Raw genomic sequence first — 18079 nt, forward strand, 5'->3', positions numbered from 1 at the left:
CTTTACTACAAATTTGCCGACACAACATGCAACATCCATACAATGGGTTAAAATGCAGTGAATATTTTTTTCATGGTTTTTAATACACTGTATGGCCAGAAGTATGTGGACACCATAGTTTTAGACCCATTTATGTTTTCTGGATATCCTTTTCTACATTCAACCCCTTCATTACTGTTACAATAAGTTCCACTCTTCAAGATTTGCTTTCCACTAGATATTGGAGTGTGACTGTAGAGATCTGTGCTCGTTCCTACACAGGAGCATTAGTGATTAGTGGCATTCAAAATACAATCACAAAGATCAGTGTTCAGTAAGGCTGAAGTCAGGGATCTGTTGAGGTTTATCCACTCTAACCTTAGTAATCCATGTCACAATATGGAGTCTGCTTTGTGCACAGATGCAGCGTCATGCTGTAACATGTCCCTGAATAAATGATACGCTGGACTGGAATTTATTACTAGTATATTTATTTTATTTACCTTTGAAATGCACGTGCCTTAGTGAACGTTCCTCCTCACTTAATCTAAGGACGTGTCCCCAATCGATGCTCCCTACGTAATTCTCGGTATCTTCACATGGACGTTTCTTATCTTGGGGTAAGCTCCGCCCTCTATATCGTAGTTCAACCAATAGGAATTTAACATACCGCACATGCGTACTTTGCACGGAAATATGGCAAGATTGCACGCACACAGAGTCACACAGCTATAACCTCTGCTGATCATTCTGGTACAGTACTTTTTTTTCTATGTCGAGTTCATCTACATGTGAATCGAGCCGTGTTTAAGGTGTTTTCTCGATTCAGCTCAGATGCCAGATCCCATTTGATCCAGTAGATCATTAGATACAGGAACTTCCGCGTGCACTGGGATCTAGTGAGATCACTGGCACGAGGGCAAATAAAATTTATTCAAATGTGATCGTAGGAATGCTTAACTTTAAACAGTTGTTAGGTTCAAACTATACATAATGCAGATTGAACTAGAACTTCTTCTATTATTAGCAATAGGACCTCTAATGAACAAAAGTAGAATAATCCATCATAACACCTGTTATTATGGATAGACTTCATTTCCCCCAGTTTTTTTATTTGTAGTAATTACAATTAATTCAGTTTCTTAAGTAAAATTCAGCCCCATATGTCCAACTTTTATATAACAAATACTTTCTACTGCTACTGTCAAAGTATAAACTATCATTAATTGAATTTTATAAGGTACATTATTCAGTCACTTCATAAAAACAGGGAATTTTAGAGTAAGATTTTAGTCTTAGTGAGTTTAAGGGTGTTTTCACAAATATTTATATTTAAATGAACCATAAACAATCTTTTTAAAGTGCAAAATGTATCGTGTTTTTGGTTTTCCAAAAAAAAAAAAAAAAAAAAAAAGGACTCAGAAGGGACTCTTACTGGTTATTTTAGCATTGAGCTGATCTTAGATCACTTGTTCACACAACAGAAAGAGATTGAACAAGCTGGTCAGGAGATCCAGCCCTCTCCCATAGGACGCTGTAGAGGAGGTGGACAGGAGGATATGTATTAAACTTTTCTTTCATTAAGTCTCTTATACCTGCATTTTAACTGTCGTGAGCTGCTGTAATAAGTGCATTTCCCCACAGTGGGATCAATAAAGTTGATTTAAAGTTGATCTGATCTTATGACACTTTTACCATAGTAAATAGCTGTGTAATGCTGAATAATGCTATTTAAGGTGTTGGTTTAGTTGATAATATCATTTGGCTGAAATGTTATAATTTGCATATTTGACGTGAAATACTGGAAGCATTTTTGATGCTGAACCAGAAAAATCAATTCAGGCATCATGCTATAGAGCTACTGACTGGAGCTACTGGTGGATTTGAGGGTTTGGGGTAAACCAAATATGTGTATACACTATATATTACACACATTCTGTATACTAATAGTATTATACATTAACTGTTGTTCCTGTCACAAACACAGTACTATTATTATTATTACAGATTAACAAATAAAGCTTTATAGCGTAATTGTTATTGCCACAGCTAGCTGATTTTATCTTCCACGTTGCTATCCAACATTGCTGACCTTCTTGTTTGACTATATGGACCCAAGGAAAGCTGACAAAGTGTGAAAACACCTTAAAGGATTTCATTCACTAAAGCAGTAGCTTTAGGACAGTGTTTCAGTCTTAGCTTTATCTTTTTGCCTGTGCCTGTGTTGTGAATGCAGAACAGGGTCAGTAGTGGGGAACTGGGATTGCTCAAACATCTCAAATATATCAGACATCTAGTGGTCGACAAGGTCCGGGTTGGAAAATAATGCATTCTAAAATGAAGGAAATGCCTAATTCTGATTGAGCTTCTCCACTTAGTTTTTTTTGTTTGCTTGTTTTATTTATCACTGCAGGTGAAGGATGTCATAAAGCACTTTAATGGCTCTGAAAGTGGTGCGAAGGCTGCATGTGCTGAGGCAAGCAGCTCTTCCCCATCTGCTCTCTCCTACCACTCTGAATGTGTGTGCTCCAGGCAGTCTCACCTTGTTTCCGGGTTACCGGCATTCTCTTTCTGGGACAGAAGAAAAACTGCAAAAAAGGCAGCTGTGCATCACAACCCGCGAGCCTCTCTTTCTTGTAGCCGGATCCATCCGCCTTTCTCATGACCCATCTGCACGAGGTGCTTTCGCCTCTCTGCTGCATGGCCTGAGCTCTGATGAGGAACGTGCCTTTAAACAGCGCCTTTTTTCAAGAACGACTTCTCAACAAGTGCTGCATCTTGTTTGCTCCACCCCACATCTCTCAAGTGCAGGTGCAGTTGCTGTTCTCCACCGACTGGCTGATCTGGAACAGGATGGAGCCAAAGGACTCAAGGAACCAGAGGTGCTGCTGTCTGATCCAGCTTTGAACAAGATATGTCTAAAGTTACAGCAAGACGCAGGTGAGCTGGAAGATGAGGTGGTGATACGAGCTTTGCTGGGATGCACACGTCTTTATCTAGACCCACAGAGTCACTTGGTGATGAGATTAATGTCTGAGAGTCAGCTACGGCTAAACACCGGCCGCCTGAGCATTGAGACGTTATGTGAGTTAGTGCAAGCCCTGTTTGCAGTCGATGGGCCATACTGTGGCATCCTAGAGCAGGCTATGAGGCAGATCCAGAACAAAGATCCAGCTCACTGGAATCCAAGTGAGCTGACCTCTGTCTATAAAATGCTAGCTGCAGGGTTGGGTGAGAGTGGGCGTTACCAGGACTTGCTGAATGAAATGAACACTCAGGCACTCCGACTTTCCCCAAGGATGGACCCTGTAACAGTCAGTGAAACATTTGAAGCTCTTGTGATGCTAGACCAAAGACAGGCCCTACCATTGGTAATTGCTTTGTGCAAACAGGCTGTGCGTCACGTGCCGAACTTTGCAAATACACAACTGTCGAGTGTACTGTCTGCACTTATGCACTACGGACACAGTGATCACTTTCTCATCGAGGCTCTGGAGCGCCATGTACCCAAAATAGCCTTTACGGCTCATCCTGAGACGATAAGCAGGGTAATGCAATATTTTGGAAAACGGCGAATTTTTTCTCCCTCAGTATTTGATGCAGTGGCTGAAAGCTTTGTGTACAGGGCAGACGAGTATACCACAGAACAGGTATCTCGGCAGATAGTGGCACTGGGAGCATTGGGATATGTACCTCAGGAGGCTGGACGACTTTTCCGGAAGGTGGAGTCTGTCTTGAATGCACGTTTTTCACACTTCCAGCCTCGGACCCTGCTTGACTTGCTGCACGCTTGTACCCTTCTACAGAGATTTCCACTCAACTATGTCTCAAAGGTCTTCAGCCCATTCTTCCTACAACAGCTTCAGGGTAAGAGTGTCTATATTGTACCTGCACAATTTAGTCATTTCTATCAAGTACAACTAGAAAATAGGTGTGCTTATAAGCACCACAAAAAATATGCATTCAGCACTGGTGCTGTGTCAAAAAATTGCCATTGATGATATACACCTACTAACAAGGAAAGGGAAAAATTATGAAAATAATGACGTGTCACAGCCACTGTTCCTTAAGTCATTTTGTACAGGGGTCCAGTGACGGTTTATTTACATTAAAAAAAAACAAGCTAAATGGAGCTAACAAATTTCTAGCTATTAAATTTGGGGGCAGTGGTGGCTCAAGTGGTTAAGGCTCAGGGTTGTTGCTCTGGGTTGTTGATTGGTTGTTGATTAACCTTCTCTGCTCAAGGGACACTGTATCATAGCTGCCCCTGCATTTGGACCCCAACCTCCTGGGTTGGCATAGGCAAAGAAAATAATTCCACTGTGCTGTAATGTATATGTGGTTATGATAGTCTTCTCTACCCCAATTTCATTTCATCCAATAAATAAAATACATAAAATCATACTATATCACACACAGTTACCCCCACAATCTCATGCCTGCCATTCAGTTGCTTTATACCAATGTGGAACAGTGACGTTCATACACACACAGCTCATTTACATCACATGCACTTGATAACATGGCTAGTGAGCATAGCTGTAATTTAAATGTACTTTAAGTGCCAGCTGAGTGTATGTGTGCATGTGCAGTACATTTTGTTTACTGGCTCCCCCTGTATTCTGTCAGAGGGCAGTGTAATGGATCAAGGAGTGCTGGCTCAGCTTACACAGCTCTACATCACGATGAAATTGGAGTGTCCGTTCTATCGGGTGTGTATTTATTGCATGCTGAATATTTATACCAACACAGCAAGTAAAAATATGTTTAATGTTTAGTCTTTTTTTTGTATGATTATTGTTTAGGGTCCACAATTTTTACCCAAGCTGCGAGTGAAGTCATTTCTGTCTCCTGGTTGTTCCTTGGAAAGTCTGGTAGATCCTCATCTCTATAACAGGGTGAAGAACAGCCTAGTGGATTTGTTAGGGGATCGAACTTATTTTGCCTCTAGAGTCCTTACGCCATATTGTTACACACTTGGTAATGTATCTATACTTCTGTTAAATGGTCAATACAAATGCATGGAGTAGAACATGGCACAATAAATGTGCTTATACAGTGTGTACAGTGTGGATAATCGCTGTAGAATGAGCTGTGTACTCCAGCACATGGGATTCATTTGAAATATTCTGTCTGAAAATGCTTTTCTACAGATGTAGAGATAAAACTAGATGAAGATGGCTATGTCTTGCCTGCTAGCCATGTGGAGGAAGTATATAAAAGGTAAGACGTGTTTTAAAAGAGTATATTTTAAGTATGCCAGCGTTTCTGACTGTGTTAATAAGCATCTCTGTATGTACATTTAGAATTGCTGTCTGTATCGACGGGCCAAAGCGTTTTGCTGCTAATGCCAGACAGCTTCTGGGGAAAGAAGCGATCAAGCAGCGACACCTAGAGATTCTGGGATATGAAGTTGTTCAGGTTGGTTTGTTTCTTTGCCTGCTCATTTCTTGCAGATTGTATTAATATTTAAAATAGTTGTGGTTAGTTCAATCAGTTTCCTTACTGGTTATTTATATTCTGTTAAAAATCCTGTGATCAGTTCCTGCATTATTGTGTTGGTTAGCATAATAATAATAATAGAGCAGAATAATGAAAGATGTATCTGTGCTTGTGGTAAAAGTCTACACGTACTTCTCTATAGATTCCCTATTATGAGATTGAAAACCTGAAGGACAAAGTACATACAGTTGAGTACCTGCACAAGAAGATTTTCCCTCACACATATCGACTCAGCTGGTGATCGCTAGTTTTTCACATTCAGTCTATTCTGATACCAGACTCACAAAATACCTTTTTTTCACCTCATGTCAAACCCATTCATCCAGAAAATAAACAGATAAGCCAGAGTTATGTCCAGGAACCTAATGTCCTGTACTGCTGATTTTTTAACAATGTCCAAGTTTGTATTTTCTTTTTAAACTTGAAAGTGCCATGAGCCTACCGTATATAAATTATTTGTTTAAATAAAGGAAACAGACTCTGGTGCTTCAAAAATGTCTTGTCTATGTTGTCATTTCACACCCATCTATATTTCTGCATTTGGAATCATTTTCTTCCATGATATTTAATTCCATTAAAAAAAAAAAAGACAGAGCGAATGGTCGTTTCGAGTGAACAGATATGCATTTGATGTCATCCGTAGCTTGTAGACTGGTCCTCGGTTCAACGACGTTTTAACGATACAATGCAGCATCTTTTCAAGGCAATCAAAGCCTGCACCCACACTGCCAAATATAGAATAATTTATTTGTTGGTAGTTGGAAACCCATTGTTGCTGTACAAAGTCAATGAGGTACATTGTGTATATGATGATGATCAAAATGGGACGAAGAAAAAAAAACCTTAGTTACAGACTTTAACGATTATTCCTTACAATTAGTTAAAGTGACTACATTCCTTATAAAACAAGAAAATAAGCGAGAGAGATAAAGACTTGCTGTGTTTACCATTGCAAATACTTTTTTGAATTTTAACCCCAAAGAATGAATTTTTTATAAGCCGGTTTCATACAAAAGGATCGCAGTGTTGTAAATGTCAGATGCATAAGTGTAACATGAGAAAAATCTGTCGTGTTATTATGATGCGGGAATCTGAGGAAGTCCAAATTCGTCGACCAGAACGCCATCCTGTGTCAGGAGAAAAAATGTGTGTCAAATTGATTCAACTTTTATCTTGGCACGGTAACATAAAGACAAAGAATAGACCTAAATGTGGGACAAAAATGTGGCCATATAAATATAATTTTAATGTTTGTCATTACCCGGTTGGTGCTCCTCTCTCCTGGAATGCCTTCTGGTATAGCTGGAGCTGAGGAAGCCTCATCAAGGTAAGAGCTGTCATTGTCCATAAGCAGCTCATCACCAAGTGCATCAAGCTCTAACAAACACACCACAAAGCCATCAACAGAAATGGAAACTACATCGAAATGACACAAGGCTTTATGAAGATGACCACCACCACTGTGACTTGTTAGTAATTTGCATGCCAAAATACTGTCCACTTTAATAGGAACACCTTTACTCTTGCACATTTATACAATCATCAAATCAGCAGCACAATGCTTAGAATCGTGCAGATACAGGTTCAGGGCTACATGTAATATTCATATAAAACATCAGAAGGGGAATAAAAAAAAAATAGAAAAAGTGGGGGGCGGGGAGTCAAAATATATACAGGGGGGACGGGGCAAAATATATATTTTGACTCCCCGCCCCCCACTAGCCAGAAAAATAAAAGTGCAGACAGTCTGCAGACTGAAACACCTTGTTGATCAGTGAAGAGTGGCCAGACTTGATCGGAGCTGACAGGAAATCTGTAGTATCTCAAACAGCACAGAAACTGGAATCTTCAACTGTCCAGTTTGTGTGAGCCTGTTCCCATGACAGCCTCAGATAAGAGGAGTAGAACCTAATGAAGTGAAAAGTGACGTGACATACGGCTAAGTATGGTGACCCATACTCATAATTTGTTCTCTGCGTTTAACCCATCCAAAGTGCACACACACAGCAGTGAACACACACACGGAGCAGTGGGCAGCCATTTATGCTGCGGCGCCCTGGGAGCAGTTGGGGGTCCGGTGCCTTGCTCAAGGGCACCTCAGTCGTGGCCGGCCCGAGACTCAAACCTTCAACCTTAGGGTTACGAGTCAGACTCTCTAACCATTAGGCCACGACTTCTTCAGGTGGATGTGTTGAGCTCATCCACCTGAAGGTTTGATTTTGTGCATACAAATATGCACGCTACATTTGACACACACACAAAAAAAAAGACTTATGGAAGTTGCTATATCCTTCCTGATATCTCGAAGTAATCTGGCTGATTAACTTTGACCTCTCTTAAAAACAGGGTGTTTTCACACACAATTGTTGCTCATGATTTCTTCTTTCATACTATTCAATAAAAACTGTTGTGTGCGAAAATCCCTGGAGGTCAGCAGTTTCTAGTAACAGCAACGGTGCTATGGGTAGCGTTACAGAGATCACACTTTTCCCCCAACCTTATGTTTGATATGAACATTAAATAATGATTGGCTGATTAAATGAGTGCCTAAATAAGCAGGTGTTCTTATTAAAGTGGAGTTCACACATGAAGGAAGCTATTAAAGAAAAACTATTTTAGACCATTTGATCATGGATCAATTCCAACTACATGTTGGTAGATCTGCTGGGAACATAATGCCTCCATCACTCAGTGGTGAGGCATAAACCTTTATGCCTGGGTGGTATAAGTTCTACATGTCATTGTATAATAACCTGCTTCAAGGTCATCTTCATCAATATCAGGTGTTCCATAGCTGCGACTCATTGCCTCCTGCACCTCATTAGCGTCCTCCATCATGTCCTCCAACTGGTCATGAAGGTCCTGCAACAAACAGTAAGCCTTAGCCATATTTTTTTCACAACACGTCAGATCACATTATTGGTTCGCTTTATATACTTAAAGGCTTAATGATGAATCAAATCATAGCAAGAGTAAAAGTTTTCTGTAGATGGCTAATTGTGTGTGTAAAAACAGAAAGACTTTGTATTTTACCTCAATCTGATCAATCTTCACATTCTTGTAAGCTTTCTTCATTTCTTTGGCTCCAATCTTCATAGCGTCCACCTGTCAAGCATGAATACATCAAGAGTTAGATCATAGCCAACAAACATTACATGAGCCTTTAATTCAAGTAAACTAATGTAATGCTATTTCCTTTTTAAGAAAATATTTATGTGGCATAGCAATTTTGCTGTAAAGTTAGAAGATGTGCTGTGGAATCTGACAGTAGATCCTCTAAGAATCATAAGTTGTTTCCTCCATGGATCAGACTTATTTGTCCAGCACATCCCATAGATTGATTGGACTGAGATCTGGGGAATCAGGAGGCCAAGTCAAAACCTCAAACATTTTGTCAGGTTCCTCTAACCATTCCTCAACAGTGTTTGCAGTGGCGTATTATCCTGTTAAAAGAGGCCATTGTCATCAGGGAATACTGTTGGAATTAAGGTGTATACTTCTTGTCTGCATCAATGTTTAGGTAAGTGTCACGCAACAGAACCTAGCAGAAGGCTGTGCAGGATATCACACTGCCTTCCTATCTTAGTGCATCCTGGTGCCATCTCTTCCCCAATTAAGTAGCTTACACACACTGGGCCACTGACATGATAAAAAGTGATTCATAAGACCAGGTCACCTTTCTCCATTTTTCATGGTCCAGCCATGATCCTCATGTGAACATTGTAGGTGCTTTCATTTGTGGACAGTGATCAGCATGAACACTCTGAGTGTTTTGCATGTACGTAGCCATGCTGCGTGTTCTGACGCCTTTATATCATAGCCAGAATGAGCTTTTTCAGCAATTTGTGCTACAGTAAGGGGATGTGGTCACCTAGTGGTAAAGGTATTGGCCTATCAACTGAAAGGTTGCAAGCTCAAATCCCAGGTCCAGCAAAGCCACTGCTGGGTCTGTGAGCAAGCACTCCCAAGTGCATCAATGAGCCTTGAGTGAATATAGCACCATTTCATCATTACGCTTGATAATATTCCAGCTTCCAAAACACATCTAATTTGAAAATTGACTTCACTTGCTGCTTAATAAATCCTACCCCTGACAGGTGCCAAGATGATCAGTGTTATTCCACCTGACAGTCGGTTTAGTATAACCGTGGGCGCTGTAGATAATCGGGTGGGTCGCAGGTGGATGAGATTATAATTCATTAATGATCCAAATATTAACTACATACTCTAAATATCAGAGGAAAATTTGCTTTCATTCTGGGTGAAACAAGATAGATTCCCACGGCTGCAGCTGCTTGCTAGGAGAACCTTGTGCATTCCTGCAGCAAGAGGTGCAAAAGAACTTTTTATGGGAAAAATAACTCGCCTGTTCTGCAAGTTCAGAATCAGAATCATGGTATATTTGAGGTAGTGCAGGTTCTATACATACAGGAATGTGTCGGTGTGTTGTTGCATCGTAATAATAAAGAAGCATAAATATAGGAAACAAAGTTTACAAAAGTTGACAGACGGTGACATTCCAGCTAAAGTCTTAAAGGGAATAAAGCATGTGTTAATGCTATTAATAAAATGTAGCTTAATCTGGCCAAAGAAGAACATTTCTTTAATAAATAAATAAATGTTCACTTAAAAACAGCATCCGTCCAGCGTGTTATGTTACATGCAGATCGCTCTAACTGCACCGAACGTGCTGTTAAAAAAACATCCATTGACCATATCATCATGCTGAAAACTAAGAATGATTTATGATTCATTCGAAGCAGAAGTGTATTCTTACAGTTGTTTTGGTGTCTTTAAGAGTCTGGATGGTGTAGTTGGTCTGCTCCATGTTAAATGACTGCTGCATCAGCTGATCTCTCTGTCCTTCATACCTGCACAGACACATACACACTATTTTAAAATCTTGTACCAATGGCAGAAAACCTGTGTTTACAGCAAAATATACTCACATTCTTTTCTGTTTAAGGACTCGCATGGCTTTCTGTTTTACCATGTTCTGAAAGAGACCATATCATTTGGTTTATACAGATGCCTGACATCTCATTTCAGGTACAATTTCCTTTCTACTTTTAAATACTTGAGTACATTACACATGGAGGCACATTTTAACTCAAGTAGCATTTTGAGATTTATTTTGAATGAATGGATGAATGAATAAATAAAATGTACACTGAATAGTAATTTGTATCCCTGATTATCGGGCATTCGTGAATGACGAGACAATGCTTCTATATCATCCTTACCTTTGATGGCCCATCTCTCATCTTCTTCATCTGATCTTTATATTTCATCAATTCAGCATCAAGTCGGGATATCTTCTTATCTACGGACTCTGCCCGAGAGTCAACCTATGGTTAAAGGAAATTGAAAAGCCTGCAGTTAATACTTAAAGTGAAAAGATAACATTCATTACAATCAGTTGTGGTGAAATTTAGAGACTTCACGTGGTACAGTACGCACATAATGTCTCGGTGTCACCATGATTCAATCATTTGAAAAAACACGTGGGACCGGTTTGACACACCCTTAAGGAAGTATTTAACACAGTCTACCTTTTCTTAACTACGAAGCTATTCAGTGAGATTTCTATTAAATAAAAATAATTCATGGCCATGACACATAGGAACACGGCGGCATGACATGTATGCTTCCTAATGCATGATGTCAACTTAGAAAGGGGTGGGAGCCAAATAATTAAAAGGAAAACGCCACCCTGAAACATTAAATGTATTTAGATAAAACTATGTGTTGTTCTTAGTGATTCCGGCACTAATTTGTTTACCGATGCTGTATTTCCGTTATCTCTGCCAGAAGTTAAAAAAGTGCTTAAATGTGAGAAAAAACAAACAAACAAACCATCAATCTCAAACATAAGGAATACTGTTCAGGCTTCAAACAGCTCTTAAAAAAGGTACAACAGCTTCTTCTCTTGTTCACTATTTAAATATTAAATCATCTGAGATCCTGTGGTGAACTGTGACAACAACTGGGACAAGTTACATCTGAGACTTGGCTTACCTACTAGAGATCTATGAGATTACTAGATTCTAGACAGTGTGTGAATATTGAAGCACCTTTTGTGTATGTGTGTGTGTGTGTGTGTGTGTGTGTGTGTGTGTGTTTCAGTAGCATATAAAAATGTACAGAAGGTGAGAGAGCTGGACAGACTCTATGTAGGGAGACATGCAAGTCAAATGGCTTTGTGGGGGGGGGGGATACAGGGAACCAAGATAAATATAAAACTAATACATCAATAAAACGAGTTTTAAACAAAAGATGGATGGTATGAATCTGAGACACAAAGGATACGTTTTTCTATAAAAAAAAAAAGAGAGAGAGAGAGACAATTGATTTTATTTTATCTTCATTTTGGAATAAATAATAACTGTACACTTTAATCACTAAGTCGTCACCAGATGTTATTATTGTGTTTTTTTAAGCAGAAACATCCCAAAAACAACTGACAAGGCCCATGGTATATAATTATACTTATATATATTTCCCTTTAATATTAATTTGTATCTCTACTACACTGCACCATGACACAGCAAAAAAACAAAAACGTAGCGCGAGACAAAAACACTTAGCAACAAGCTAACTGTCAGGGTGAAGCTAACAAGCTAAACTGTCAGGGCAAGTCTATTGTTTTTTTTTTTAACTAGCTAAGCTAAGCTAACGTAACCGATTCAAAACACAACGGTGTAACTTTTACACTCATAATAACATAGCCAGAAATAAAAAGACAGGGTTCTATAGCAGATTACACGCAGTTAAAGGACGGTAACTCTATCGTGTTTGACAGCAAACCCACTTTACTGTAACATCAGGCTAGTCACCGAATCAGTTTCATTGTTGTCACGTTAAACAGTTCATAAAAAGTTGGATAAACAAATACTTACGCTTCCTATACAGTCCGTAAGATTAGGAGGAGGTGCTTTGGGTTTCCCTTTGCCGAAGATCCGATTCATTTTCACACTTTTTAATAAAAAAAAAACTACAACAACAAACAATCAGGTCGTGCTTCCTAATAACAGCAACACTAGCCACCTCAAAATCCCGGAAATAGACTCACACTGACGTCATAATCCAATCACGTGACTTAAATTCATACTAAGGCAAGAGAGGATTTAAATGAATCATTGAATCTATTTTTATCAGAGTATCTGTTAAAGTATTGTTTTTAGTTAGATTTATTTTTATTATTTTTTTTAATTATTATTAAAAATTTAGGTTTTTTATGTAGAGACACATAGAGACGTTTCTCTTTTTTTCAGGTGTGTTTAGCCTCAGTCATATTCTAGCACTTTCTCATCACCACATGTATCTTCTCAGTTTGCTATAGTGAAATATCTCTCATGTCCTTTCCCTTCCTTTACATTGGATCGAACAACTCATTTATTGTGTTTTCCCTCCTTCATCATCATTCCCAGTCTGCCATGAATTTCTTCCTGTATTCACCGAAACAAAGTATTGAGATTTTCTCTTTAGTAAGCAGAGGATTAAAACTTTCCATATAGTCCTTTCTCTCCAGCTGCTAAATACAGTTCTGTTCTCTTTTCTTGTTAGTAACAAAGACTTGAAAGTAACAAAGACTTCTCATTTTTGATGTAAACATTCATCAAAGCTCTTAACCTGTATATGCATGATTTTTACACAATTGGATGATTAAATAATCAACAACAACAAAAAAATCAAAATTAGATTCAGAATCAGAAGGGTCTTTATTGCCAAGTATGCTTTAGCATACAGGGAATTTGTTTCTGTGTGTTCAACAACACACAGACAACAAAAATAGGAGAATAAAAGAATAAAAATAAAAAAACACCTATGTAAATACAAATGGACAAAAATAATATTGAAAAATAAATAAATTGTATGTACAGTAATAACTGCATAGAAATAAAGCTGTGCCTAGTTAATTGGAGCATCCTGAGCTCTCTAAAATATCTTAAACATTTTAACCTGCAGATAAAGACATCAACCTATAGGGGGAGACATGACGCCCTTAATACAAAAGTAGACGTCCTAGCTCAATGTTATTCATTCATTCTTCATTCGTTCATTTTCTCCCGCTTATCCGAACTTACGGTGACTTAGTGGTTAGCACGTTCGCCTCACACCTCCAAGGTTGGGGGTTCGATTCTCGCCTCCGCCTTGTGTGTGTGGAGTTTGCATGTTCTCCCCGTGCCTCGGGAGTTTCTCCTGGGTACTCCAGTTTCCTCCAAAGACATGCATGGTAGGTTTATTGGCATCTCTGGAAAATTATCTGTAGTGTGTGTGTGTGTGTGTGTGTGCCCTGCGATGGGTTGGCAACTTGGCACTCCGTCTAGGGTGTATCCTGCCTTGATGCCCAATGACGCCTGAGATAGGCACAGGCTCCCCGTGACCCGAAAAGTTCGGATAAGCAGTAGAAAATGAATGAATGTGGTGATGCCAGTCTTAAATCAAATCAGTTCATGTATGTGTGCATTCTCTACGAACAGTGTGTCCAATGAATGCAGTCATTAATAAAATAAATATTCACAATTACTTAATTGCATTAATATTTTGTTTGTGCTGTCAACTTTGGTAATAAGAATAGTGAAATTTCACTGCTTTAGGTTGCCGTCTTTGCTTTTTTCCGCCGATTAACGTTATAGATAAATGCCTCCAGCTCTGACTGCGCGTGCACGTTGCGCGTGCCTGTGGTTCTCCGTTCACATAAAGCAGACAGCTGATGACGCACTTTTGAAAGACTACAAACGCACGCGCGTAAAATCAAAGTAAAAAAATTCGCTCTTGGATCAAACTGATAAATAACTTTCTTTCCAATCGACGATATGTCCTGTATTTTAACATAATTTTTATTTTATTTTTTATTTTTGAATGTAAAAATTATACTTATAGTTTTAGGGTGGCTGAGATCACAGGGGGCTGGAGGCACCCTAAAAAGGGGCTAGAACCGCCACTGGTGTTGTGTATTGATTAGGACACATTTTCTGGATAGTTCAGGGCTGGAACTGATGATAGGTGAGAAGGTCTGGGGCGCGCATGTGTTCCAGTGCTCTAACCTTGGCAAATCATGGCTTTATAGAACACAATTTGTAGACAGGGGCACTGTTATGCTGTTTGAGCAACTCAATTCCAGTGAAGGGAAATTGTAACGATACAGCATACAAAGACTTTTGGGGAAGAATTGTATAACAGTAGTGTGTTCAAAGTAAAGATACAGTTAAGTCTACACAGCTTAGATGAGATGAGACTTACAATGGTGAAGGACGTCAAGAAGAATTGTGAGATCTCACAGACCGTTAGATCAGTGATGAGTCATGACAGAGTTCAGCAGGCTATGCTATTAGTCCTGCTGTACCTAATGGTGCTGCCAAACATAACACACAACCAAACCAGAGGTTATTTATCAAATATGACAGATACCATTACTACTATCTGTTGGCCTTCAAAGAGCTTAATTTTCTCTTAAAGATCAGTCTCAATAAGTGTGTTCTGTATGTAGATTAAATTATGTTTAATGATGTTTTGGCAATTTTACAAAAGTCGCTTATACTATGATGTAATGTGGGAAAATCATGTAGACCTTACATCTTCTTAACTAATTATTAAGTACAAGAATTTGTATAATACAAAATGACTCTTTTTCAAAGCCCGAAAATTAGCCGATAAATACTAAAATTTATAAAACAATTATAATCTTGTAGGACAGACAGACTGTCTCTGAATACATACAAATGTTTTTGCTTTACCTCTATATATATAATCATATCTCTATAGTCAGACATACACATAATACATCCCATAATATTGTGCTCTATTACATCAGACCAAATGCACATTATCATCTAGTGCTTGCAAATATTATTAACAGCGGCTACATTCATTCCTCTCCACTGCTTCTCTCTTTCTACCCATCCTGAGGCATCCAGAAATTGTACTAGCTCCAATTGTCTTCAGTGCCATGAAGATTTTGGAACTCCATTGAGATGAGGATGACTCTGTGTGGATCCTGAGGCATCTAGATATCTACCAGCTCCAGTTAGACTCTGAGATACTAAAGAAGAGATGCCAACTACATGTGGTCTTTGAGGACAACAATCTCCTCATCAATACATTTATCAAACTGTATATTTATAATCACACCCTCCAACCATATGAGGATGAGGTTCCTCTTTGTGTCTGGTTCCTCTCAAGGTTTCTTCCTTCATCATTCAGTGGTGTTTTTCCTCACCACAGTCATCTAGTCAACTCAGACTTGTTCATTGGGGATAAATACATACACATTCAAATAGATTATAATAGAATAGAATATTAATCTTGAATTTTGTATTATATTCATCTTTATAGTACTCTTTATAATAACCTTTTGTTCATGTTTATGTTCTGTAAAGGTGCATTGAGATGTCAATTGTAAAAAGAGCTATACAAATAATTTTGAATTGAATTGAATTGAATTGAGGGGGGCATGGTGGCTTAGTGGTTAGCACGGTCACCTCACACCTCCAGGGTTGGGGGTTCGATTCCCGCCTCCGCCTTGTGTGTGTGGAGTTTGCATGTTCTCCCCGTGCCTCGGGGGATTCACTGTCAGCACCAGCAAATTTTACAGTTCACAAAAAACATTGTGATGTTGGGTTTTTTCCAAATGTAAACATGCTGTTATATGGAAAAGGTGAGCAAGACCTTAATGTAATAAAAAATTAATGGCCAAGCCTCATACAGCTCTCTCTCTCTCTCTCTCTCTCTCTCTCTCTCTCTCTCTCTCTCTCTCTCTCTCTCTCTCTCTCTCTCTCTCTTCAGCAGACACAGTAAAAACCAGAAGACATAAAAATGTTTCAAATATACATCTTTCAGTCAAGTTCAAGTCTCTCATGCTAGTGTCCATTGATAAATTGAAACATTGAAACAACTATGTGGGAGGAATTGTGTAATCCTCATGGGGAGGATATCGACAATCTAACAGACTGTATTACGGACTATATCAATTTCTGTGTGGAGAATACTGTACCTACCAGGACTGTACAGTCCCAACAACAAACCATGGATCAACCCTGATATACAGTATAGGTTCTTCTTAAAGAGAAGCCCTGATATGTAGGTTCTTTAAATCAGGAAACAAGGAAGAGCTGAAAACTGTCCAGAGAGAACTGAGAAAGAAGATCAGGTAAGGAATGATACAGGAGGAAGATGGAGGATCAGCTGCAGCAGAACAACGTCAGTGGTGTGTGGAAGGGGCTCAAAACCATCACTGGTCATAAGGAACCCAGCTGTCAGGCTGAGGGGGACCAGACGTGGGTGAGTGATCTAAATATATTCTTTAACACATTTGATCAATCACCTTCCGCTGCCCTCATCCAGTCCCCTCTGCTGCAATCCCCCCTCCTCTGCTTCCACAGCAAGCTGTTCCAGCCCCACCTCTCTCTGCACTGCTATCAGCTCACAGCCTTCACACAACACACCTAACTCCCCCTGCAAATCCCCTCCAGCCCCCACTCCCCTAATACACTGCCCCTTACAGAACCCCAGGTGAGAATGGAGCTCAGGAAGCTCAAATTGAGGAAGGCTGCAGGTCCAGACGGCATCAGCTGCAGGCTCCTTAAGACCTGTGCAGACCAGCTGTGTGGCATATTGCTGTACATGTTTGACCTGAGCCTGAAGCTGGGGAAGGTGCCATAGCTCTGGAAAACATCCTGCGCTGTGCCTGTACCAAAGACGTCGTGCCCAAAAGACGTTGGGGACTATCGACCAGTAGCACTGACCTCGCATCTGATGAAGACATTGGAGAGGCTGGTGCTAACTCATCTGCGACCTCTGGTGAGCCCATCAGTGGATCCACTTCATTTGCCTACCAACCTGGCATTGAAATGGAAGGCATCTTCCTCCTAAATCAGGCTATTTCGCACCTGGAAAAGGCTGGGAGCACAGTGAGAGTCATGTTTTTTGACTTCTCCAGTGCTTTCGACACCAACCTGTGCTCCTGAAGGATAAGATGGTGTACATGGGAGTGGACCATCATCTGTGTGCTTGGATATTGGACTACATTACAGACCGACCACAGTATGTGAGGACTCGTGACTGTGAGTCATGGTTGTTTGCAACACTGGAGCCCCGCAGGGAACGGTTCTGGCCCCGTTCCTCTTCACCACCAAGTCTACACTGCAGACTTCATGTTCAGCTCAGCAACCTGTCACTTACAGAAGTTCTCTGATGACTCTGCCATCGTCGGTCTGATCACAGATGATGATGACAGGGTTTACAGAGGACTGATCCAGAACTTTGTGGACTGGTGCCAACGGCGCTGCCTAAAGATAAATGCGGGAAAAACCAAAGAACTGGTGGTGGATTTCCGTACACACAAACAAAATTCATTACCACCAGTGAACATTCAGGGAAAGGACATCGTGAGAGTGGACTCTTACAAATACCTGGGTGTTTATCTGAACAGCAAACTGGACTGGACAGACAATACTGAGGCAATCTACAAGAAAGGACAGAGCAGACTCTCTCTGCTTAGGAGACTAAGGTCTTTTGGAGTGCAGGGAGAGCTACTGAAGACCTTTTTTGACCTTGTGGTGGCCTCGGCCATATTGTATGGTGTGGTATGCTGGTG

At 39.9% G+C, this 18079-nt stretch overlaps 2 protein-coding genes across 4 annotated transcripts; one reads left to right on the top strand and one right to left on the bottom strand.

The window, feature by feature from the left end:
• Positions 1-587: 587 nt before the first annotated feature.
• Positions 588-5976, top strand: fastkd3 (FAST kinase domains 3). Of its 3 annotated transcripts, none has more exons than XR_003444159.2 (7): positions 588-732; positions 2393-3846; positions 4609-4691; positions 4785-4877; positions 5133-5202; positions 5286-5400; positions 5624-5976. XR_003444159.2 is itself a non-coding variant. In XM_027169111.2 (7 exons), exons 2-7 carry the CDS (start codon positions 2418-2420, stop codon positions 5720-5722), a joined length of 1971 nt encoding a protein of 656 aa, XP_027024912.1. In that variant the 5' UTR covers positions 588-732; positions 2393-2417; the 3' UTR covers positions 5723-5976. The 3 variants fall into 3 exon arrangements, 2 of the variants coding, with proteins under 2 accessions (XP_027024912.1, XP_047673882.1); XM_027169111.2 differs by having other exon boundaries at positions 4785-4959; XM_047817926.1 differs by lacking the exon at positions 588-732 and adding an exon at positions 1517-1540 and having other exon boundaries at positions 4785-4959.
• Positions 5977-6207: 231 nt separating this feature from the next.
• Positions 6208-12549, bottom strand: chmp5b (charged multivesicular body protein 5b). Its single transcript, XM_027169112.2, has 8 exons — positions 12381-12549; positions 10725-10829; positions 10431-10477; positions 10259-10352; positions 8515-8586; positions 8235-8343; positions 6743-6858; positions 6208-6608 (listed from the first exon to the last, which is right to left on the bottom strand). The coding sequence occupies exons 1-8, from the start codon at positions 12447-12449 to the stop codon at positions 6558-6560; spliced, it is 663 nt and encodes a 220-aa protein (XP_027024913.1). The 5' UTR covers positions 12450-12549; the 3' UTR covers positions 6208-6557.
• Positions 12550-18079: the final 5530 nt, after the last annotated feature.

The sequence above is a fragment of the Tachysurus fulvidraco genome, chromosome 1 (assembly GCF_022655615.1).
Source record: "Tachysurus fulvidraco isolate hzauxx_2018 chromosome 1, HZAU_PFXX_2.0, whole genome shotgun sequence".
Taxonomy (NCBI): Eukaryota; Metazoa; Chordata; class Actinopteri; order Siluriformes; family Bagridae; genus Tachysurus; species Tachysurus fulvidraco.

What these genes read in the sequence shown, in the direction of transcription:
- fastkd3 (XM_027169111.2), top strand. Translation starts at nt 2,418, where the DNA reads ATGGCTCTGAAAGTGGTGCGAAGGCTGCATGTGCTGAGGCAAGCAGCT. An exon ending in CTTCCTACAACAGCTTCAGG is followed by an intron (nt 3,847 to 4,608) that starts GTAAGAGTGTCT and finishes GTATTCTGTCAG; the next exon opens with AGGGCAGTGTAATGGATCAA. An exon ending in TGGGATATGAAGTTGTTCAG is followed by an intron (nt 5,401 to 5,623) that starts GTTGGTTTGTTT and finishes ACTTCTCTATAG; the next exon opens with ATTCCCTATTATGAGATTGA.
- chmp5b (XM_027169112.2), bottom strand. Translation starts at nt 12,449, where the DNA reads ATGAATCGGATCTTCGGCAAAGGGAAACCCAAAGCACCTCCTCCTAAT. An exon ending in GTCCTTAAACAGAAAAGAAT is followed by an intron (nt 10,353 to 10,430) that starts GTGAGTATATTT and finishes GTGTCTGTGCAG; the next exon opens with GTATGAAGGACAGAGAGATC. An exon ending in TGAAGATGACCTTGAAGCAG is followed by an intron (nt 6,859 to 8,234) that starts GTTATTATACAA and finishes TGTGTTTGTTAG; the next exon opens with AGCTTGATGCACTTGGTGAT.